At 41.8% G+C, this 24,384-nt stretch overlaps 1 protein-coding gene across 2 annotated transcripts in view; it reads right to left on the bottom strand.

Moving 5' to 3' along the window:
• Positions 1 to 24,384, bottom strand: part of LOC129103077 (collagen alpha-1(XII) chain-like) — a 54,038-nt gene that overhangs the window by 5,629 nt on the left and 24,025 nt on the right. The window contains exons 26-58 of one of the 2 annotated variants that reach the window (XM_054613339.1): positions 23,840 to 23,969; positions 23,592 to 23,731; positions 23,324 to 23,456; positions 23,078 to 23,110; positions 22,126 to 22,265; positions 19,874 to 20,003; positions 19,557 to 19,696; positions 19,295 to 19,424; positions 17,225 to 17,367; positions 15,754 to 15,883; positions 15,418 to 15,560; positions 15,073 to 15,202; positions 14,428 to 14,547; positions 14,130 to 14,276; positions 13,882 to 13,998; positions 13,616 to 13,768; positions 13,357 to 13,431; positions 13,115 to 13,254; positions 12,828 to 12,951; positions 12,017 to 12,160; positions 11,593 to 11,757; positions 11,284 to 11,322; positions 11,025 to 11,163; positions 10,121 to 10,263; positions 9,544 to 9,653; positions 4,434 to 4,592; positions 4,115 to 4,192; positions 3,188 to 3,274; positions 2,698 to 2,751; positions 2,213 to 2,308; positions 1,831 to 1,884; positions 799 to 852; positions 442 to 495 (exon numbers count right to left, since the gene is read on the bottom strand). In XM_054613339.1, coding sequence (XP_054469314.1) covers positions 442 to 495; positions 799 to 852; positions 1,831 to 1,884; positions 2,213 to 2,308; positions 2,698 to 2,751; positions 3,188 to 3,274; positions 4,115 to 4,192; positions 4,434 to 4,592; positions 9,544 to 9,653; positions 10,121 to 10,263; positions 11,025 to 11,163; positions 11,284 to 11,322; positions 11,593 to 11,757; positions 12,017 to 12,160; positions 12,828 to 12,951; positions 13,115 to 13,254; positions 13,357 to 13,431; positions 13,616 to 13,768; positions 13,882 to 13,998; positions 14,130 to 14,276; positions 14,428 to 14,547; positions 15,073 to 15,202; positions 15,418 to 15,560; positions 15,754 to 15,883; positions 17,225 to 17,367; positions 19,295 to 19,424; positions 19,557 to 19,696; positions 19,874 to 20,003; positions 22,126 to 22,265; positions 23,078 to 23,110; positions 23,324 to 23,456; positions 23,592 to 23,731; positions 23,840 to 23,969 — 3,774 coding nt within the window. The remainder of the gene's footprint in view (positions 1 to 441; positions 496 to 798; positions 853 to 1,830; positions 1,885 to 2,212; positions 2,309 to 2,697; positions 2,752 to 3,187; positions 3,275 to 4,114; positions 4,193 to 4,433; positions 4,593 to 9,543; positions 9,654 to 10,120; positions 10,264 to 11,024; positions 11,164 to 11,283; positions 11,323 to 11,592; positions 11,758 to 12,016; positions 12,161 to 12,827; positions 12,952 to 13,114; positions 13,255 to 13,356; positions 13,432 to 13,615; positions 13,769 to 13,881; positions 13,999 to 14,129; positions 14,277 to 14,427; positions 14,548 to 15,072; positions 15,203 to 15,417; positions 15,561 to 15,753; positions 15,884 to 17,224; positions 17,368 to 19,294; positions 19,425 to 19,556; positions 19,697 to 19,873; positions 20,004 to 22,125; positions 22,266 to 23,077; positions 23,111 to 23,323; positions 23,457 to 23,591; positions 23,732 to 23,839; positions 23,970 to 24,384) is intronic. The other variant, XM_054613338.1, reaches the window with a different exon arrangement.

The raw sequence follows: 24,384 nt of genomic DNA, 5'->3' as shown, positions 1-24,384 counted from the left end.
ATCATAGCCCTTCTTATGGGTCTTGAAGCACTCAGGATGGTAAAGTGCGTGTGAATTCTATACTGGCATGTTGCCTGTTGGCATGATGGCTGGATTAAGTAGATTCAGACCTCCCGAAACTACAGAAGAAGAAAATGAGATGCATGCACCATCCTGGTACCAGTGGAGAGGCCTACAGACTACAGTCTGCTTTTTTTTTACGTGCAGTTCCAACAGAGTGCAACTGTAAAGCCAAAGGAGTAATTGGTGCAGATATATCAGGAAAGAAAGCACGCTCCAAGGAATATTTATTTGGCTCTTTTCTGCACAACACAAAGACGAAGAGACAAACACACACAACACACAAACACAACACACACACACACACACACACACACACACACACACACACACACACACACACACACACACACACACACACACACACACACACACACTCACCATGGGCCCTGATGGGCCTCTGGGTCCAGATGGTCCCTCCTTTCCTGGTGGCCCCTATGTAGAAACAACATACAATCACACATGGGTAACAACACACCAGGGGACCCCATTCATGCAATACATCAGTGTCATAACTTAATATTGGTTGGAGCCTTGAGTCCGTCTTTTTGAATTATATTTAGAAGTTAGTGGCTCAATTATATTGGCGCGAGTGAGAACATGCAGTACTTCTGCGCACGCCTTGCTAAGTGGGTGATCACATGCAAAACATGTCCTTTAACTGCAGTAAGTGTTGGATCCATTTGTTGGCTTTTGAATAAATTGTGAACACTAAGCAGGACTGGAGGAAGATCTTACCCGTGCTCCGCTTGGTCCGACGGGGCCCAGAGGACCACGTTGCCCAGGAGAACCCTGGGAAAAAAAGCAGACACACCCAATTAAACGCTAATGATCATGAACAATACATTTATAAAGCTCCCTGATGTCTCTGTTGAACTAGAATACACAGGGAAAAAAACTGTGGTTTCCCAGCTCATCAGCCAAAAATAATATCTTTGTAACTAAAAACTAAAACAATGTCCCTTTTGTTTGTTGACACATTATGTCTACTAGAAATCTGAATAGAGAGTGCTGTTATAATAAGCTTTATTGTGTATAGACAATTCTGCCAGTAAGCGCGGAAGATAATAGAATAGCACTTTCTCCCATGTCTGAATTTGCTTATTCATAGTCCAGAATAACCAGTGGCGATGTTCACTCCAGTTGAATTATGGGAGTTGGCTGAATGACCTCAGCTGGATGAATGAACATTGCTCCGCCAAGAAATGGCTATGTAATGCCAGCCCACTCAAAAATGCCTTTCCATCAAAAAGTTCCCCTGAAATGGTAAAATGGGACTAAATTCACAAACTGACTCAAAAGAGCAGTGATGTCAATAACCTCAAAGAACTTTGAACTCTGAATGTTATGGTCATGGTAAGTCTGGTTTTATATGAAAATCATTTACATCCAAGAAGTCCACAGAATGACATCTTTTATAAGTCCAAGACGCTCATGCTTCAGACACACTAAGTCTTTACCAAGTCACGAACATCTTCAATTACAGGGCTGTGGAAGAACATGTTCCATTCCCTATTTCCCCTTCGGTAACATGAGTCTGCGCTCCATAATAATTTAACTGCATCAGCGACCCTCTACTGTTTGTCAATCAACGGGCTGATTCCAGAGTGTGGGTCTCCCTGAGGATGGCATGGTAAACCTCCTACTCTGAGTGTGGTTTCAATCTCAGCATGTGGACCGAATCCAGGCTCCAGTAGCAACGCCGCTCTCTACGGATAGTCTCCTGTTTCCTGTTCATAAACCACTAAATGAGAGAGGGGGAGTACTTACTTGCAGGCCAGACAGGCCCGGGTCTCCAGCATCTCCCTTCGGTCCCTGGCGACCCTGGAGGTGGAGGAGGAGGAGAAGGAGGAAAAGGAGAAGAAAGTTTTGCGAGAAGCTTTAGTCTTTGTTTTATCCTTTTTAAGTCTGTGATTGTGATTGACTTCATGTTTTGAAAAGAACATCTGCAGTTTAGAAAAATGAAGTAGCAGTCTAGCTGGATAGACTTTAGCTATAAATCCCACTCACTGGTGGATTGGCAACAAAATTACACTTTCATTTCAGCACTAATCATGAGGGATTATGTGTGTCATATACATTCAACTCCATCTACCATGAATCCTTGACTAATTATTGAGTGGCTAGACCTTTGTTTTGTAGGTTAACTTACGGGTTCTCCGGGTAGAGACAGTCCGTTAGGGCCCTGTGGTCCCGGTGGTCCCATTGAGCCTGGGAGTCCTAGGTCTCCGCGTGGACCCATTGGACCCTACAGCATTACCAAGAAAAAAAGCAAAGATGTTTTAAAGCCCCACTCTTTCAAAAAAGCATGTCTAATCAGACCTTTTATTGAACAAATATGGAAAATGAACATCAACAGTTGAAATTGGCCTTAAAGGTACTTGACAAGGGGCCCTCTTTAAATAAAATGGGGGGAAAATATACAGTCGATAACTAAATTCAGATGTGTGCAACTCGCTATTTCTATTGGTGCAAGCTAATGTGAGGCTGTAGCAGAGCAGTAATTCAATGGCAGTGAGATGTGTGTGGATTTAGTATTATTGATAATTGCTCTGAATAGAGGTACAAATTCAAAGCCTGTTAAAGAAAAATATAACAATTTATGATTTGCTTAAAGTGGTGTAAGCGGTTACTCACAGCATTGCCGTGCTCTCCTCTATCTCCTCGTGGTCCCTTAGAACCTGGGCCTCCCTAGAAAAGCAAGGAGCCACAAGCACAGTGAGTGTAGCAACAGGAGCAGATTCCAAAATCCCCAAAAACCCAAGCCCAACCGAATCCTCACAGGGGCTTAGTGAGGTTACCAAGCACACATATTCCAGACGTCTCCTCAGGACTTTTTCACTGTTGTTTTTCCAACAGGCATTTATCTTTTGACACTTCCTCCTGAGCCCACATTTCATTGCGTGCCACCAATCTCATCCTCCTCTGCTCTTTCCAAAGGAAAACAAAATACTGCTAATGATGCGAAGGACATCCTCAATCTCAGTATAGCCGGCAAATGTCAAATAGCTCATTATAGCTCTACAGTCGTTACTAGCAGAGAGAAGTATGGCTTTATCATCATCATCATCGCATCAAAACAGACAGAGGTGAAGACAAGGAGGGATGACCGTGGGAGAGTCTTTACCGAAGGTCCAGGAGGCCCCTGAGGGCCAATGCTGTCCTGTGTGCATGTGCAAGAGTGGGGAAGGGATGGGCACTTGGCCTCGTCTCTCTGAAAAGAAAGACAGAAGATGAAGAGATAAGAAAAGAGACATAAATGCACAAAAACACGTCAGAGGAGAATCAGAATACAAGGGGTAAAAGAGAAACTGTCATTTTGTGACTGTATCCTGGCAAACTGCAGTTTTGACTTTGCTTGCAGTTTAAGAAGAACAGACGGTTTAGGAACCCAGCAAAGGTCATGGTGGAACAGTGGCCCATGCAAAGCCAGCGTGGGACTTTAAGACCAGATGCTCACTGACAGCTGCAAGCATTGGCCACATTTTTGGAAATGAGTAACACACTAATGAGTTATATAACACTGCAGTCATTCACATGATATATTCCTATCTGATGGAAATGAAAGATGTATTGCTCATAATGGGATAAATGTGCCTGCGTCCGGTATTTACCATACTGAATCAAAACAAATGAGATTTACTGTCTGCAGCAGGATCCAAAGGAGCACTTGTTTTGTAATTGGGAGATCATACTGGTAACAGTCCGATTAGCACAATTACACAGGATACAACGTTCTATTCAGTTCAGCTGATGCACTCACTTTTTTAAACTGCAATGTAGTTATCAGCCTTGCTTTTAGCCTCATGACTACAAACCAGCTTATATAAACCTCTGAGAAGATTTCCATGCAAAGAGTATATGAAGTAAATAGAATGGTTAATCTGCTATTGATTCTAAGAACAAACAAGGTTAATGATTATGGTCCGATTCTTTACAAATGCAATTAGTCTTATGGTTACATCAAAAGCAAGATATCCCTCAAGTGCACCTATAGATGGCCTTTTGACTTGACTTTGCAGTTAAATGATTCTAAAATGACACTCGTTCTTACTGTGGAGGGCAGGTCGCAGCATTTGTCTCGGCTGATCCAGCTCAAGCTGCAGACAATATCGAACATCTGGAGCTGGAACTACACAAAAAAAAAGAAGGGGGAAAACATCGAGAGGTGTTACAAATGGCTCCCATACTTGATGAAAATACATACTGTTGAAAGCAGGACAACTATGAGTCCCTAAGAGAAATAAAAAGATGCAGGCTTCAATAATTCCAGCAGTCACTGGGAGCAGTTAAAATGTAATTGTGCATCTACGCACAAGAGGATTTGGATATTCATCCATTGGGAAGTTGTGAGATGTTTCTTTTTTGCTTACTGTTGCAGACTGCCTCTTTCCGCCTCCAGACTTGGCCAACTTGCCAAGCACTTCATAGCCGTCCAGTGTGATATTGTTGGCCTCCTTGATGGGCTTCTCTGCCACCTCCTGGCAGTCCAAGTTGAGCTTGACTTTCTCTGCAGAGACGGTGATGTGGAGCTGCAGAGAGGGAGAGGATGGGGAGAGGGCACAATTAACAATACCGTATTGTCTTCTCGATACTTCACAGCTGCCAGCTTTGTTGCAACACAATTACTTGGCAAATAGTACTAAGAACACTAGGGCTTTTGAAAAGCTGGGTTTGGCCTTCATTTGTATTTGGAAAGGCCATGATTGCCATTTTAAAGAGAAAGGAAATTCTTTAAGAAAGTGCAACCATAAAGCCAGGAACAACTTCACTGAACTTTTTTAACCCATGTTGTCTGGAGCTCATAAAGATACTGATACCGTATTCCACATAATCGCCACATTGAGTGAATTGTTTAGTCTTTGCAGAACCATGTTAATGATAGATTCTGATATTACCCCAGAGCGGTTACTGATTTGGCATGAAGCTGTTGTTTGATGCCTCCACAGATGAATGGACCATAAAAAAACGGAAATATACAACATTTGGCTTTAAAGCTGCAGTTACTGATTGTATAACAACACAGAATGACAAAGTGCCAGGTTTTGAAGTTTCCTGTCCAGAGAACCCGGCTCCACATCTTGAAGCAATATCATTTGCGGTGTGCCATCAAACGTCCTACACTTTCCATACTTTTTCCTCACTGTTGCAAATTTTCCCCTGCTCAACAGTCAGACAAGCTTTCTTTATGTCAGGAAAAGCAAGCTACTATTTCTTTCTACAAAACCATACCAACCACATACTAGGCCATAGTTCTTGGCAACCAATCACAAAATTACAGTTGACTTCCTTGGCAGCAGAACAAACTATCTGGTTGGACCACAAAGAGAGAGCGGTGTCGTTTATCCCAGGGTCCTGGATATGTTGCTGTATACCACGACGCTCCTAAGGGCTGACCAAAACAGCTTTGGATGATATACTGGGATGGCAAATAATGACCATGTATACGTTACCTCACTGACCATTAAGTAAACAGGATAAAAACATGGTAGTTACTGGAAAATAAGGCCTCAGAAAAACTAGCTTTCTGTTGACCATTGTTCCCTCAGTTGATAGTATTTGTTGCTAAATTATGTCCTTAGGTCCTACTGGAGTGAAGTGTTTACAGATGAACAATTTTCATCCATCAATTGTTAACACAGAAAGTTTCACTGTGCTTTGCTACGCCAACACTCAGTCAGATTCCATTTGGTAAGATTTCAGGTCCCCCGCTTTAATACACTTGACATATTTCAGTAATCACTATCAGATTCGATTTTATTGTTCTTGGCTCTGTCCTGACTGTTCCTTCGTTTTCATAATCCCAAAACTTAATTTCATGAATGCTATTAGTGCATGCATGAAATGAATTAGGTGCAAGTCCAAGATTAAGATAGATTTCATTGAGAGTAAAGGGAAATAAATAATCACTATAAAATCTCCATTAGATTGTGTTTTTCAATGCAAACAGTCCTGTTGCCGAACATGAAATCCCCAGTCAGGCCGGTCACTTTCATTCTATCGTCCAAGATGTGAGGCTGTCATGACTGATCTGGCACCTGTGAACAGACAAGTCACTGTGGATTTCTTTGGTAATTTCCTGTATTTCTAGAGTGGCTCTCAGGGTCAGGAAGTCTACTTCTCCAGCTCACAGAAAGAAGATGTCTTCGTGTCCAAAAGAAATTCGTCACAAATGAAGAGTACAATGACTGCAGTCAGTGGGCCATTCTCTGTCTTAATGAGTGTATGCGTAAATTGGCACAACCTTCCCAACAAAGTGCCTGAAAGGAAAGTGTTCAGTTCAAGAATTCTCAGAGAACAATAAGGTTTGTGTGGTTTTTTAGCACGGACATAAACTACAGCACACTGTTCAGTGACAAAGCAACATATACGCTCAAACTGCTAGCATGTAAATCTTAATACCCGACTGGTCATGATTGCTTATGGAAAATGTCCTCTTCACTTCAGTTAAGAGGCACGTTCCCTCTACGGGCTCCCACCCTTTGAGTGTGGGAGGGGATTCCCCAGTGGGCTAGTGAGTGGCTAGCATCTGCTATAGTCATCTCTGAGAGCTTTCCCACATGTTCTACCAGCAATAGACCACGACCTCTCCAGCCTGGGTTACTTTTTATTAACAAGCCCGATGAGAAAAGCTAAATCTGTCAAGCCCTCTTTTGGTAGACGACAGTAAATTACTGCAAACATTGTAGAGGGGATTTATTTTTTAAGCAAAAATGGCACTTTTTCACTGGTTCCATCCTTTCAAATGTGTATTTTTCCCTGTTTCTTAGTATAATATGATAATGTACCGAATATCTTTGAATTTTGGACTGATGGTGAGACAAAACAACGCATTTGAAAATGTCCCCTTGGGATTTGGGAACATTTGATAGGCATTTTTTTAACCATTTCCTGACAGTTTATAGAATAAAGAATTAATCAATTGAAAGAGGATATAATGTTACTGATGAATCAATAATGAAAACAATCCTTAGTTTAAGCTGTACTTCATTCACCTGAAACTCAAAGGTCAACGTGTAGGTTTTGTTTTGTGTATTTTCACACATGGACAATAAGCCCAGTTGCCATTTGTGACAACCCTCATCATTGGTCACTCTGGTTTCAGCCCACACATGCACACACACACACACACACACACACACACACACACACACACACACACACACACACACACACACACACACACACACACACACACACACACACACACACACACACACACACACTCTTTATAACAGAGGTCACTCTGTAAGAGCCATGGACAAAGTGTTGGTAAACCACTGACATCATGTAAACACACACCACCACAGCTGTTGGCATCGGCACCTACTCAGCAGACCAGTAAATAAGCAGCTAGGTAGACCGCTGCAGACTCGCCAGCTCATGGACCAACAACTACAGCACCGCAAACTAGCCAGACTACTGTCTCCTCCACGGCCACAGAAACACAAACACACACACACACACAGATCAGGCTGCTGTCCAACAAGACATGAGTCTTACCCAACATTTTCCAGGGTCCTAATAATTCATGAAGTTACCCTACAATTAGATGTGAGATTCTAAATGGTCAAACTAAAAAGCCAGTTACAGAACGCTGTGATCCGCGGGCCATCAGACCTTCAGTTCAAAAAATTGTACTCTGTAATATCAGGAAGTGGGCTACCTTTGATGTCCGATAAAATCATGGAACATTGAAAACAGTCATTCATTTTGATAACCCTAGAATTAGGAACGACCTGTGTGCTAGATAAGGGCCAGGCTGTCCTTGGGAACAATACTTTGGAACCAGTCATTTTTCCTCCGGTAATGAAATCCAGCAACTTAAGCCATTCAAGATTGGTATGAAAATATACTTTCCCTCATTGTTCTCTCTACACCCTACTGTGGTGGAACATAACAGAAGATGTTTTATATTCGCTGCTGCTTGGAGTTGGACTTAAAGGCATTTGATGACTTTTTACCTCTTGCTGTGGCTGCAAGGGAATGTATACTACATGAAATGTTGTTTATGACAGTTTTAAGCTTGGCATGTGGGCCTAATGTAGTGGTTAAACCACTGAAAAGAAACAGAGTTTGCGCAACAATAACACCATTGTGGTGGTTATTTCAAGTTGGATGAGAGGTTTTGATGGATTGTTTGAAGAGTTGTTGATGTTAATGAATCTTATAATAAGTGGTCCGCAAAGGGAGTTCATCTTAATTTCTTACATGAAAAGCTGGGCCGCTGATGGCACGGATTAGTTTCAGAGAAAAAAGAAAATGTATCATTGGGACACTTAGAAAACATCTGGATTCAACCTTTTATCCATTGTTGACACTGCCTGTAATCCTTGCTTCCAGAACTATTATTAAGTGTCCTTAAGCCATCCATATAGTCTTATGTCCCTCTATAAAAGCTCCAGCAAAGGGTTTAAAGGGGCACTCCACCAATGTTACACATACATTCCAGTTCTTGTCATGGGTAATACTACTGAAAACACTTGTATAATGTGTTCTGTGGTTCTGTCACAGTTTAACACAGTCTAAGAACATAACCCTGATGTTATAATGAGGGGTATTTCAGACCCGACTTAAGACTTCACAATTCATACTGTAAAAGAAGGTGTAGGGATACATGGGAGTCTAACGAAAGATGCTATTGCGTTGCATTATGAGAAACTTATTGGAGACTGACCCATACAAGGGACAAAAAATCAGGATATTGCATCGATTTCCTGTATACAAAATTTCTGGAGTACTTCTTTAAATAAATACCATAAAGTCAACTCAAGCGGAACCCCCAATTAAAATTGATCCAGACCCTTGACTGGTGCATCAGTCTGGAGCAGACTGGTTTGGAATTAACTAACAACTACCAGGTGGTGTAAAAAAAATTGTACGTGGGCTACCTTTGATGTCCGATAAAATCATGGAACATTGAAAACAGTCATTCATTTTGACTGTCTATAGTCTTGATGTGGTTAGACTTCCATGATTAACTGTAACAGTTTGCACATTATGCTGGGTCACTGAGATATCACAATTTCAGCCTCTCTTTAAATATATTTATAGCCTCCACCACCCATTCACCAAATTAACTGCCAATGGTCTTAACAAAGCTATATTTGAAATCATAAAAAAGACCACTCTGACAGGAGGCCGACACTCTAAGATGGATAGCAGGGTAACTTTTGACAGCTCACACGATACAGCTACATGGCATTGGCTGTTGGTCAGATCTTCACATTAAAAGGTAATTTAGCCCACTTAAATGAAGCATTAAGTCCCACGTTGGCATATGAAAGGATTTTAAACCAATATGTGAAAGGAAAAGAAAATAACTAAACCAATATTCTCTATGTAAAAGGATCTGAAAAGGATAATCAACCAACAGGTTACCACAATTGGTTCTCAGTCTGTCCTACGAAAGCCAAACTTTAATTTTATCACTATGTTGTGAGCACAGCACTCCTCTCTTTAAGAAGCATGAATTGTGTTTACCTTGTGGAAGCTCCCATGGAAAACCCGCTTCACTTGCTCCTCATTAAACGTGGCTCTCTGGATCTCTCCTCGGGTGTCCTTGTTGTAGAACGTGATTGTTTTGCTGGAAGCTGTAAAAAAAAAGGGCCTTTGATGAATCCCTGACAGTGTGTTACGATGCAGTGGCACGCAAAGCACAGAAAGGACTATAGAGAACACATGGTTGTAGAGAGGGGAGATGGATTAAGGGAAAGCTAGGAGGGATTAGGCCCATGTCTGTAATTATTTGCATGCATTTACCACGAGTGAAGGCGCTCGTTTGTAAAAGATACTTATTTAAAAATGAAGGCTATTAGAGAATAAAAAAGCAGAGCAAAATCTAAAATCAGAATGTTATTCATAGCAGTGTTCAATATGTCTTAACTACCTTATTTGCTGCCAAACATATCTGACAAAGATAACATAACTTTGGCTGCCTGTAAATAAGTTAAGAGAGGTTAAGAGATGTAAGTAAAGAGTGTACAGCTGTGTCTATTTTGGGTCAGGTACAGCAGCTTCCCCCTCCAGCTGGGGGGCTACAACAGGATGGGAGGCTTACGGTTGACGGTGACCCCGACCTCGGGGTTGTTGTTTTTGTCTGAAATCTGCCAAATATCAAAAGGTTCAGAGGTTGTGTCGGGCAGCAGGCGGAAGAGCAGAATGATGGTGTAGGCTGGGGGAAGACCCTCCGGATGGATTTCCCTGTAAGCATTGAAAAAACACACAATGTGATGAGTCAAGAGTCATGAGTCAGAGCTGTGCCCTCATCACACTAGCAGTCAGAATACAACGTTAGAAATGAATACCAAGACCATTAAGTCTCCTTGCAATGATAAAGCATCCAGTCTGTCACGTCGGCCTGCACAACCTGTAAATGATCACCAGTTCTCCCACTGGCCAAGTAGAAATTGCTCACATGTTGAAAACATTTTATGTCCCCTCTGCTTTTGCTGAAGTTCGAAGTGTTTCCATTTGTGCACATTATGGCAATGGCTGCGTCCAGGCACACAAAGTACTCATCATTACAAACATATTAACAAAGTATGCTTAAGAGGTTTGGATACTCCTGCAGTTGTTAAAATTGCGTAACACCACTTGAATGAGGCCCATTAAAGACCCAAAGCTCTTGACCCAGAGGTGATTTGTTTGCTCCTAGTATGACACAGGTGGGAGGAGGGCTGGCCCTGGAACCTTTTTAATTGTATAACCACATTTTTTGTGTTCCTGCTAGCACCACATATTCCACAAGCTGCAACAATAAACAGGGCTGTGGGTTTATAGCCAAGGGGCACTGGGGAAACCCTTTTGACTTCAGAGGCGTCATTATGAATAATGACTGTGGGCTGGGCAGGATTATAGCGCACAGGAGATAAGGCCAATAGGCTGGGAATATGGACATAGTTAGACTTATAGTCCCTCTGTTTGACACACACACACAAACATTATTTAGTCTCAGCTCTTACTTTGTGGGCTGGCTGAGGAAGGAATCCTTGTGCAGCCTGTAGGCAATGTAGCTGTTGAAGGAGCCGGACTCCATTGACACACCGTTCATGCCAGCGAATGTCCGGTCTGTGATGTTGAAAGCCTCCAGCATCCTGAAGCCTGGAAGGGGTAAGAACAGCAGACATGTCGAGAGGATGGAATAATAGCATTTTACTAATGCCAACAAGCTCCGGAGGGATTAGTGAATGTGTACGGTGCATGGTGATGCTCTATGCTTACCAGGTGTTGTGAACCCATTGATGTAGATCAGAGGGCAAGCTGAAACAGGACAGAAAATTGTAGAGCATTTGAAAAACAGATTAAGGCTTAAAGAAAGTGATTCATCTCTGTTTGTACATTTCCTGGCAGAAGATCCGCTGAAATGTTGAGCAATGGGTGAGCTTCCTGCTACCTTCGCAGGAGCATTGATCGACCACAATAGAAGTTACATAAATAAAGTCATAAAAGTGAAAAGAAAGGTTTTCCTCTTTGAATGCAGAGAAACTCAAATACAGTAGTGTTTTTGTGATATATTAATGGCTGCCTTACTGGATGTGGCTGTTTCACAGATGAAGGTGATCAGGTTGTCCTGGATCTTGGCAAAAGCGTCATAGTCGTCCACCACAAACACGTGTCTCTCACTGGGCTTGCTGCCGATAATTCTCAACTCCGACATGTCCACATCGGCAACTCCAACCACGAACACACTGTAGCCTTTGGGGGTAAAACACACAAACACACACACAAAACAAAGACCACTGTTAAACTTCCAATAACCACAGGCTGTTTTATCCTTGCAGGGAGTTATTCCAGCGTTTATTAAATCAGCCACAAAACTGTGACTGTGGTGAAGGAAAACGAAGTTTGGGAGAAAACGGTAATATGGAAAAACAGCTCTACTACACACAGTACGGATTACACATACGACACGGACCAAAACACGCTTGGGAATGATTAATAATGCTACACATACCAGAATGCTGCAGTTTCTCTGCACTCTTCTTGACTTCATCCTGGGAACGTCCATCTGTGACCACCACCAGAACCTTCGGGACGTTCTTCCTCATGCCGCTGTCCGAGGTGAACACCTTCTCGTAGACGTGCTTGAGAGAAATGCCTGGGTGAAGGAGGAGGATCAGAATTAAGGAGGTCAGAGAGCATTAAACAGGGAAACCCAGGGCTCTCTAAGACAAATCTACGACTTTTTGATACTGACCAATTAATTAATTTGTTATGAATGGAAAATCAGTAAGGATTTTAATCCTGTGAAAAATATTATTTACCAAGTAATTGGATTTAATAAAACATTTTATCATACTACTCACATTCATGTTTCATACACAATAGCTATATAATGAATGCCTATGGATGCATATTTTGATTTAATCATATCATAATTTATTTATTGAATATATTTTGTATTATTAATATGAATCAGCAAAGTAACTAACACTGTACGATGCATATACATGTCACTAAGGTGGCTTTAAACAGGCTGTAATGTTATCTACGTTGCATTGTTAATGCTGTGGCTGCCGTAAAGGTGTTGTTTTGAATACCGTTCTCCACAAGGGAGGCGCTATTATTTTTACAGGAGGTTAACACTATTCACCGGGGGAACAAACTTTGACAAGACACCAGCTCCTTTTTTTGCTCAGGCATGTAAATATGCTACGGAAATAGAAGCTTAAGGTTATCTCTTTTTTCTCTCAACACTCACTCAATCAACTTCTTTAGAACAATGTCTTTACTAAGATGCCTCTGTGTTTCTTTCAGTGACATACCTGTCTTGGTGTTGCCTCCTCTGTAGCGCACAGTCTGCAAAGCTGATATTACTATGCCCTTGTCCTGGTAGGTGTTCAGCTTGAACTCAGTCTTGGCTTCATCACTATACTGCACAAATGAAACCTGTTCAAAGAGAACAAAAATGATAAGAGAGTGACAATGACCGATGCATACATAGACACATGCATGGCAAACATATCTTTCAAAACATAACCTGTGGTCAGTTTATCTTACAAACGTGTTCAGATAAATAATCATTAAAGACATAATCAAGGTTTATGCTGACCTGCATGCCACGAGGGTTGATGACATCAAAGGCTCCAGTCATGCTTTTGACAAACTGGATGACCTTGTTGAAGCTCTCATCTCCAATGCTCCAGGAACCATCAATGAGGAAGACCAGGTCTGCCTTGGCACCTTTGCACACTGTGATGCAAGTACAATGATGTTAATGTTAAACCTAATCTCGGCTAAGCCGTAAGAATTATTATTGCAGCACACTGATGCAAATGTCAGAGCTCTCCTCACCATCTAGGGCAGGGGGCACTGTTACTGGAGCAGGGGGGGTGGGAGGCTCTGTTGGCATCTCTGTGGGTTTGACCACTGCAAGACAAAACAGAAACACGTGAACAATCTTTAAAGTGACACACTATACTGTGGCTGGTGAGGGTAGATATGTGTAACAGGAAATAAATTGGATGTTCCAGTTCATTTTACCGATCAAGCGTGTGAGAACACTGTCCTCTTATATGTGACCAATAAACTAGCATAGAGGATGTTATCTTACATGTCCTCTCCTTTACTTTAACTCCAGGTCCCTCCAGGTTGGGGGTTTGGGTGTACACTGTGGCTTCGTAGAGCGAGTCAGGGGTCAAGCCATCAAAGCAGTTACTACTCTCCGAGCCTCTGACAGTGATCTCCTGAGCTCCTCTCTTGGAGGCTAGAGGAAAGGAAAGAAAGAAGAGAATCCAGATTAGAAAGATTCAGGTTGCACTCATCTAAAAGTTTACATGAATAAGGCCTTTACAGTTCGTCACTGGGTAAAGCACTTACGATCAATAGGATTGACTTTCAGTCTGTAGGAGGTGGCTGCTCTGTGAGGCGTCCATCGGATGCAGAAGGAGTCATGGCCAACATTGTAGGTGGTCAGGTCTGTCACATTCAGGTACACTGAAGGGAAGCATTGTTCTTAGTACAAAACCTTTTTGCAGGATAATGGATTGGCAGTCAAAACTAGAATCATCGATTTAATTTTGTGCAGATAAACCTGTCAACGAATATTTATGTTATTATTAGCTTACATGTGGTGCCTTGTCCAATGAGAGGCGCACTGAGGCCTGTTTCGTACTGTGCTAGCACCTTCAGGTCATAGGTGGTTCCAGGATTCAGGTTATGTAGTTGGTGGGAGGTCACGTCTCCAGCGAACACCTCCAAGGACTCATCAGAGCCTGGAGGTAGACAGAAAAAAAGGCTCCATAAGTGTTTTAATAAAACGAAAGTCCTTCTGATTTTATAAATGTTACTTTGGGGTTCAATATCAAAACACATGTTTTCTCGTTAACTACAACCGTTTTATCCTCAAAAACAAGATGTCCATACCTTCAGGCTGGTAGATGATCTTGTATCCGGTAACCCTGGAGGGGGCAGGGTCCCAGGACACCCTGAAGCGGGTGTACCACTCATCAGAAACAAGAAGGTTCCTTGGGCCGAGCATACCCACTGTGGGACACAAGACAGGGAAGCACAGTCAACACAGGTTTCTTTTCATTGCAGTGGAATGCAATTCTTCTTCAGTGTTGTCAGCAGGGTAATTACTGTATCTCAAGGTGTGATCTATGTGGATGATAAATCAAACCACATCAGAGAAATATTAAGAAACAAAATATTAATCCGCCTCAAGGAGCGGAGTGGAATTACGACATGTAATATAGGGCTTCTTTGTTTGAAAAGCAAAATTAGGATAAATACTAGCCAGCACTAGAAGCATAAGATTTCCCTCACTGGAGCCCAGCCAGGTCATAATTGTCTGGCAAAGGCTCTTGGTGCATTTGGCCCTCAAGAATAGTCAAGAATTTGACCTATTCCATTTTTGCTACACTGATTAAGGAGCCTAAATAATCTAATCAGATTTTCTGCTGTCAGTGAGCAGTCCCGCATGATTAACATGTCTGTCAATGTGCCCAGTTTCAAGTCCTCAAATGATCTCTGCATCAGTTGAAACACACGGACTCATTTTTTAAATACCAGTGCGTCCGTCTCCTTCCAGCTGTCCTCCTGCTCCATCAGCATACATGGCTGTCACTTTGATATTATATGGGGTATCTGGATCCAGGTTCTTCAGGATCACATTGTTTCTGTTTCCCGGTACTACAGTCTGTAAGACATTAGCCATAACACATAAAGAAAAGGAATAATACAAGAACACATCAAAAGCATATGAGGGATACATTTGCATTAATATCTAAGAGCAATGAGAGTTGGTTTATCACTTAGGGCTGCGGGCAAAAACACGATAATTGCCACTCTAAAAAGAGAATTTATTAAACCTTAAGCAAAAGTGAAATAAGGTGGATATATAAACATCCTTACAAATTCCTCGATGGGGTCTCCTGTGGTCTGGGCATAGGTGATGCGGTATTGTGTGACAGGACCTTCGGCATGTTCCCAGCTCACAGAGAGAGTACTGGTGGTGGGGTCATATACACGTATGTTCCTTGGACCACTGCGGGGCACTGAGTGACACATGACAAAAGTGTTGGTTTGTATGTACATTCCAAACAGTTTTATATCTCCAGAGTATATATATATATATATATATATATATATATATATATATATATATATATATATATACATCAGCCTAATAGTTGAAATACCTATACTAGATCTAGGATTGTCTTTTAACAAAGTGGCAAAAGTTCTTACATGTCTTTCCAGCATCACTGATAGTGGGACCTTCCCCGTCGCTATACAGTGCAACCACTCCAACATTGTAATCAGTGTCTGGGAGCAGCTGCTGCAGGATGGCCTCGGTGGAAGTCCCTGGTACCAAAACCTGCATAGAGACATTGAACATGTGAGGAACAGACACAACTGAGGAGTTTCAGTGCAGCATGTGTACACTTAAGTCATTAACTGATCAGTAAAACCAGATAAAGATTAGACATGAATAAACCAGAGACATTGCGTAGGGGTGCACAGACATGATGCCTAACACCTCTCCCCTTCTCCTGACAGTTGCTTGTGTTGTAAACTCCCTCTGGCATCTTCATTTTGCTAGACAGCCCCTTGCTGTCAGCTCTAAGTAAAAGAAGAGACAAATAATCCTTTGATTTTTAACAGCTGGTACCGCTGTTTAACCCCGTTGACAGTAACAACAGCTGATTACATAAGGGCCAACTGCTGTCAGTTAGCTGGGAAGATTTCGCTTCTCGAAGGCTTGTGTTAGCCTCTGTGAGTGTGTGTGAGGGAAGGGAAGGGATGGAGGCTTGTTTATGTGCTTACAATGAAAATGGGGATAAGTGTGTGGTGAAGGGTGTGACCAGCAAATGGGTTGGTGTATTTGCTCACAAGCGTTTCATGGCGCATGCAGTCAGCTCCCATCTGTCCTAGTCAACAATTTACTGAGGGGTTTGAGATTCTCAGTATTAAAACATCACAGGCAACGTCGGTGATGCTGGTAATTCATGCTTTAAATCTCCAGTTAGCGTTAAATTAGATGATGCCGGCTGAAAAAGGCCACATTGCACATCATTGGCTCCAGCTGCGAAAAAACGCCTTAGCTTGCCCTAAATGTGTACTTCTCTATCAATAAACTGGAATGTGTCTGACTCTTCAAAGACCATGTTATTAAAGTCCCAGTGAAGAAACTGTTCTTAATGGTGAAATAATACTGGCAGATGCTGGAGAGAGCTAATGATACCATGTCAAAGTAGCACTTGTGGATTATTTAAGCAACCCAGAAACCCTGAAGATGTTATCACACTGGTTCCAGATGACACACATTGTGTCAAGAAGGGGAGTTGAAATTTAATGAACGCAGTCCTGGTTAAAATGCCCACGTGTGTGCAAACAAACACACTAACATGGACCATTTGGTTGACCAAACTAATGGATAAGGCTGTTTCATTCATGATCACATACGGTAAACTGTAAATGCTGGTCAAACATTTTAAGTGGTTGCTGCTTGGGCGACATGTGGCCACAGCACCAACCGGGTGTGTTCTAAATCTCCAATTTCTTAATAAACCCTCAGTTTGTGTGCAATAAGATGGTAACTGATACACTTTGATAAGACAATAAAATAAGAAGTTGTAGTTATGGGTGCCATTTTGGACCAATGTAAATCTTTCTTTTTATGCATACATCCTTTATTATACTGTGGGTGGAAACTCACCGACTCAGAGGGCCTGGCGCCAGTCAGAGGAGCGAAGACCACCCGGTACTGCTGGACTGGGCCTGTGGCAGCCTCCCAGCGAACGTTCAGAGTGTTGGTGGAAGGGTTGAAAACCCGGATGTTCCTGACGGGGCTACGCACCACTGCCGAGCCAGGAACGTTGGGTGGTAAGACAGTGGTTCGAGGTAGGGACAGAGATACAGAAGTGAAAGGTTAGGGTGAGGGTCAGGGTGAGGTTAAGCCAAAACAGGGCACGCATTGGAAAGAAGATTGATGAGAGGAAGGTTAGACAAAGAGGAAAGGGTGATGACAGGATGAGATTAAAGGCCAGCAATCCAGGTGGTTTGTAAAGATTAGGAAGATAGATTGAGAGAGAGGGTGAGACAAGAGAGAGGAGAGAAAACCAGAGAATGTTTAGGTCAGGTACTCATAAGTGGGGAATGGACAGAGGTCAGAATTAGAGGCTAAAACCATCAATTACACAAGAACACCAGCTATAATATAGCTACACAAATGCTTGAAGCATGTTCCTTTTTGCATTTATGTTTGAACATCGTGAAGTTTGACCTTATGTAGTTCCACAGGGGGTTATTTACAAGTTTTAAATGATACCTTTGTGTGTTGTCTCTTTACTAGTGGTAATGTCATTCAGTCTCATTTAACACAACATGGTCTAAACTAGTTTTATGGACATCCAGAACGGTCCAAAGACTACATGAGACCCTTTCAATGAAATGGGAACAATACAGCAACCAACGGAGCCAAGTTTAAGACATTATTTAACAATACTGCTATCAATGGGACACTTCCTGTCAGTGCCCTGGAGGTCAATGAATAGGATATAAAAGGCTTATGTGCAGCCCTGTGTGAAGCTTGCCTCTAAAAAACCAAAGCAGATGTTTAGAGGCTTTGTGCCGCTCCCCATTATAACCCCATAAATGCACGGGGAAAAACACAGTGGGCAAAACACAGCGAGGGAGCTTCCGTACTCTAAAGTTACACAAAACAAAGCCTGTTACCTAGAAAGCTGATTTGAGTTTTAAGGTACAATTAACAGTCACATGCTTGCAAAGTTAGCTCAAATAGTGAGAGCTGATCCTTCCTTAAATTGGAGAATAAATTGAGATTTCTACAGAGGCAACAAAGTTACAAGGTAAGCTGTAAAAACTTTCGTAGCAGCATGCTCTGACACACTGTACGTACTGTATAAGAGTTTGGTTAACATGTCTAGGAAAAAACCACAGAACATGAAGGACCATTGCTCCAGAAGGGAAAATGGGGGTAACAGTAGCGGGCACAGAGCATGACCTTAGCCAAGTGAGTTGAGAGCCATAAAACATATAATGCTCTCCATTCATTTTCTAACCCTCCCTTTCTGTTTCTTTTTCCCAAAGGAGAGCCAATTCCTCAATATACCCCCTCCCCCAATCCCAAGCCCCACCATTATCCTGACCACTACCCTTCACTCCAACCTATAAATGGACAATATTACGGTAAAGAGAGAGGAGACATCATTATGATGCTTCCAACCCGGAGGAATTCCTTCCTACGCAATCAGCCCGCAAAATGCTGACTCACTCTCCCAGCAGAGATTGGTGGTTTGAAACTGTGGCAGAAACTGGAAAAAATATGCACTTCAATGAAGTTCATACTAAGCTGACTGAGCTTAAAACCGTCATGTTATGTTAAATTGTACATGTTAGGTGTGAATTAAGTGTGCATTAATTCACACCTGGCATTCGGTCAGTTTGGCTTGGCTTACAGTTTGTGAAAGAATTTGGAGTATATGAAGGGAATAAGTTAAAAATGGCTGCCTCATTGAAGGTTTACATACAGTAACAACGACCAACAAGTGAGGCCAGTAGGTTCATTCTGGATTGACATGAATGGATTCCTGAAATCCCACTGCCGTCATGCAGGATTTAATTTAGGTCTTTTCAGCTATCCTGGACTATTATCAACCCTGAAAGCTTTCTTCCAAGGATGTAGCTACTGCTTCTAAACGTCCCTGCATGGATCACCATTGTAACTTGGGACCCTCACAAATTATTGTATGCATGCAGTGCTTACGGGTTTTGCCATTCTCAGAAATGCGTTGTCCCTCTCCAGCTGAGTAGACCGGAACCACAGTTGCTGTGTAGACAGTATCAGACTGCAGGTTCTTCAGCACAGTGTTGAAGGTGCTCCCTGATACCTGGACCTGGACAGAAGTATAACAAGACATACATCAGGATGTGCTTTGGCCAATACAGGTAGGGCTTTTATGCAATTGTAAAGAGAAGCCCATTTCACTCAACGTGGTCTAATGCTTTAGAACTATTTCCTAACTTACCATCTCTTCCTCTCCTCCAGCTGCAGGGACATAGAAGATCCTATACTGACGCACATTGCCCTCAGCAGCCCCCCACAGGACATTCAGGGTGCTGGTAGTTGGGTCAGTGACCTGCAGGTTCCTAACACCGCCCAAAGGCTCTGGGGTAAGATCAAAAAGTATTATACAGTTGAACTGTCAAACCCAAACAATGTCTGTAAGCTTTAATGCTCCAAGAGAATGTCCATGAGTGCACTTTGACAACTGTGTACATTTCTCATGAGGTGCCATTGTTATCACTTGTCATTTGGGAGCACCCAAAGAGGATGACAACTCACTGGTCTTTCCAAGGCCGTTCAGCTCCTTGCTGACTGCTTTGGCGTAGACCGCAACCACGCTGATGGAGTATTCAGTGTCAGGGGTCAGCTTGGGAAGCAGGAGAGCAGTTTTCTTCCCTCCAATCTGGGTCTAATTGGGAAAGAATAAATGTCACTTAACCTTGGCTTATATCTTTAAATTATATAATTATATTCTTATCACTGATACTGTCAAATATTTGTGAACCTCAGGTGTTCATACTGCATGTTGTTGTAATGAAATGAGCTACTCAAAAAATAATTTACTAGTTAAGTTGTTCACAGTAAATGCCAAATAGGAAAGCATTTGCATTTTCTACAAACTATATCAGTCTGGCTATAGCTTTCAACAACTTTTAGCAATTCTAGTATACACTGAAGGAAAATATATTATATCTGTTTATCTGATGGGATCAAGAGTTTAACAGCTCTCCATGGTTGCCTTAAACTGATGTCAACAACCTGATGGAAAGAATTTTATTTGCAACTAAACGACTGTTCAAATTTCAGAAGAGGGATGTTTTGAGTGTGTTTGGCCATGATTAATGCAAAGAACACTAGCCAAGGTAAATCTGTACGCTGATGGCTGCAACAATCGGATGTCTTGTCATAACAGTCATGACCAGTGACAAATGTACTACATTACTTATGACTGTGTGATTGCAAGTGTGTGCCTGTGTTTTTAAGTCTGCTTTAATCCTCTGTGGGTTTCTTTGATCACTGTACAACTAATTTGGCACTGCAGTAGTTTTCTTGTACACAAGTACAAAATGTGTTTCAGACATTTCCGATAACAGACTTGTTGTCCCAGATGAAACAATGGAAAACTCCCTGCGTTAGATATACTCTTTGAAATCCTGACAGTGAACGAAGATGCCTTGGCTGATGCTAGCTTATTAGCCTCCAGTTTTCCATCAACCTTTCAGTGTGATATCACCCATGCAATCAGCTCCACTTAATTTCATCAAGTACTAAAGATGAAAACATTCCACCTTGTGTTAAAAGGGAAAGTTATGGTCAGCTGTAACACCAACTGACTTCTGAAAATGTGCTTAAATCTTTAGTCTCCAGTATGACAAATGTTGGCTGTCAGCCGGACTTTATTAAAAGAGGGGAGAGAACAGTGTACCAATTGCCAGATTTATGCGAAGCATCTTTGTGTAGCACTTAAAACACAATCTACTCTATAGTCTATGACCACCCGTGAGACAGTACTCTCTCATTACACAAACATACACTGACCTGACAGGACAGGATCATTCCATTTTCCACACACACACACACACACACACACACACACACACACACACACACACACACACACACACACACACACACACACACACACACACACACACACACACACACACACACACACACACACACACACAAATATCTAAAATATCTGTTCACTGTCTCCCCATAGATCGGTAAATTATCATCAGTTAAAATGTGGCATGTGAACTTTCTATGACATCCAAATTTGTTTCTCTCTTAAGTTACTTCTCACAACTCATAAATGCTAAGTAGCGAGGATGAAATATTTTCACCAAAGTTGTTTGGAGCATCTACCGTTGATTTAAGGGGGTGTTTCGCAGCTTATCAGTCTGTAGTCTTGTGTTAGGGCTCGTGTATAAGCGCCATTTAGCATGCTTACTTTTGAGTCTCGCTTTGGAAGCGATAAGGAATGTCTGACAGTAAATTAAAACCAAATATTCAACTGTCATCCAAAGAGACTTTCATCAAGGCAGCCAAAAAATGCTGGATCAGTGGGAGACAGTCTGCTGTGTCCGGAAATATTTACTAAAAATAGGAAGGGTTTCTTCCACATTAATGCTGCCATATCCAAACAACAGATTAAGAGATTTGATTTAGGATAAACTAAAATAATGCAATACCAGTGGCAGTTTTAGCTGTGCACTTATATTTCCTGGGGGCAAATGAGCTCTGGTGGAAGAAACAGATCCAGTGATTGAGCTAAAGCTCAAGGGGCTATGAACGGCAGTTTGCCAGTAATGCTAGAATGAAAGTAGCTGATATTTTAATGCCCAGTACTGCTGCTGCTGCTGTTTTTCCTTTCAGACCATTGGGATTAAATTATTACTTGTGTTTCTTTTTTGCCATTAAACTACCATAGCGTCTCTCTATTTGAGAAAATGCAATAAAATGACCTTGCAAATTAATTCCACATGATAGCTACACAAAGCAGTGTGTTGTTCTGTCGGGGGACTTACAGTCTGGGTCCTGCCTCCAGCTGTGGGGACGTAAGTGATCCTGTAGTTCTGGACTCGGCCAGGAGCCGGATTCCACCTTGCGCTCATAGCGGTGGTGGTTTCATTGAACACAACCAAGTTGGTAGGAGGTCCATTAGGTACTGGAAAACGCACACACATTTCACAATTACAACCATTTCAATATGTCTATCCGTCATGTGGAACAAGCATTTTTTTTCTCATGGAATACCTTGAAAATATCTATTAAAGACACAGTCCTTGATATTTTGTTCAGCTCATGTTAAAATGTCAAATGTGTCTTGAATGTCTTGAAATTACATTAAAAACCTATTAATTTACTTAATTTAATTAGCATTTTTCTACTTAATGGTGAAAAAAGCAGGTTTACCACTGTATGGTATCAAGGATTGCAGCTTTAAAGAAGAAAAGACAATCCTCCTCTGGGATTTTGTCTTTTCTGAGGCAGGGGTGGATTCGTGTGAACAGCAATGGATTGATGGAAAGATGATAATGGATGGACTGATAAATGCATAGATAAATGCGATGGATAGATGGATGGATGGATGCATGGATGGATGAATAGATGATGGATGATGGAATGCGCTTCAAAAACAAGGATTCAAATCCCCGTTTTGCAGGGCATGCATATTTGAAATCCCTCTTCAGCCATGTCATTTGTCATATGACTGAGTAAGAACAGATTCAGGAACAGCCATGGGATGAATGGTATGGACAATGAGACAAACACAGACAATGACGGACAAACATTAAATTGGCCATGTCAGGTGCATCCAAGCACCAATGGAGCGATGGATGGGTTAAGGGCCTTGCTTGATAATGTGATGATGGTTGTTCAATGAACAAAAATGCTGATGACTGGTTTAAATAATAAAACATGCTTTCACAACTTGAAAGAAAAGGCATCCTCTTGCTTTACCACAAACATACTTACGTCTGTTACCACCACTTGGCGGCTCTACAGGCACTAGAGGCAGAAATAGAAAGGTATAATGGGCATACCCTTCGCTAAACATTTCACTCAGCATATTTCCAATGGGTAAAAATCGAAACATTAATAATTTGTCTAGCCTTCAATCAAAGATCCGATAAAGATTCTGTCAAGCAACTGAAGCAAAACAGGGTTATCTGATGTGATTGTTTAGTTGTCATTGCAGAGCTGCAGGAGTGTGCATCTTACATGTCCTCTCATTGCCCAGCAGATCCTCGCTCTCTGATTCATCTGGATAGATTGCGGTGACAGACACATCATAGGGCGTGTCTGACTCCAGGTTCTCCAGAATGTGGGTTGTCTCATCATTGTTCAGAATGGCCTGATGAGCAAAACGCAATCACAGTGTGAGGGAACATCGCCAAAGCACTTTTCTGTGAGCCTCAGCAAGAAATACCTGCATGATGAATTATTGGATCAGAAATCTGAACATTTTTGACAGCTGGTTTTCTCTTACATATTGGAAGTTGGCATCTCCCCTCTTGGTCCAGCCAATGCGGTACAGTGCCACGTCAGGGGCTCCGTGCTCCCAGGTGGCTCTGAAGCTGGTCTGGGTAACGTCTGATAATTGCAGGTTCTTTGGGGCAGGAACCACATCTACAGAATAGAGGGATTGTTAAGTGTGATCTCTAAATCAGTGAAAGGCAGGCAAATGGGACAGTGCCATTATCCACAATATCATAATTATGAGGATTTAATTCTTACCAGTGATTGCATCTCCCAGCATCGGCTGACCGGGTCCCTCATCATAGATCGGAGTGACAGCCAGGCCATACTCAGTCTGTGAGATCAGGTTGTCCAATATTCTGGTGGTCACACCTCCTTCCACTTCCAGCTGTAGAATAATCAAACGCACTTGTTAAATATTATTACACAAAATCAGTAGTGCAAATACATATATCGATGTTTGAAGACTCATAGAACTTCAAATGTTTTTCTCTTCAGCTATATTCTGCCAAGCCTCGGAAATACTTTAATTCCGTTCACAGCACGAGTTTCCTGGAATACTGGCAACAGCTGGAATGTGCTCCTTTTAAGACTAGTAGGAAATTTGACTCAGAAAATATAAAACTGTGCTTGTTTCCAGAGGAAAATTAGAACAAACAAAAGACACACAACAAACAAACATTAAAAAAAAAAGCTGCAAAAACAAAACCACCTGGAATACTTATAGGAAACACCAAAACTGATTTTACTGCTCTTGATCCCATTACATTTTATTTACTGAATTTCAAGAAATGTAATTTGAA

Source organism: Anoplopoma fimbria, chromosome 15, assembly GCF_027596085.1.
Source record: "Anoplopoma fimbria isolate UVic2021 breed Golden Eagle Sablefish chromosome 15, Afim_UVic_2022, whole genome shotgun sequence".
NCBI classification, from domain to species: Eukaryota; Metazoa; Chordata; class Actinopteri; order Perciformes; family Anoplopomatidae; genus Anoplopoma; species Anoplopoma fimbria.
Note: the sequence above shows the minus strand (reverse complement) of the source record. Positions and strands in the feature narration are given on the sequence as shown.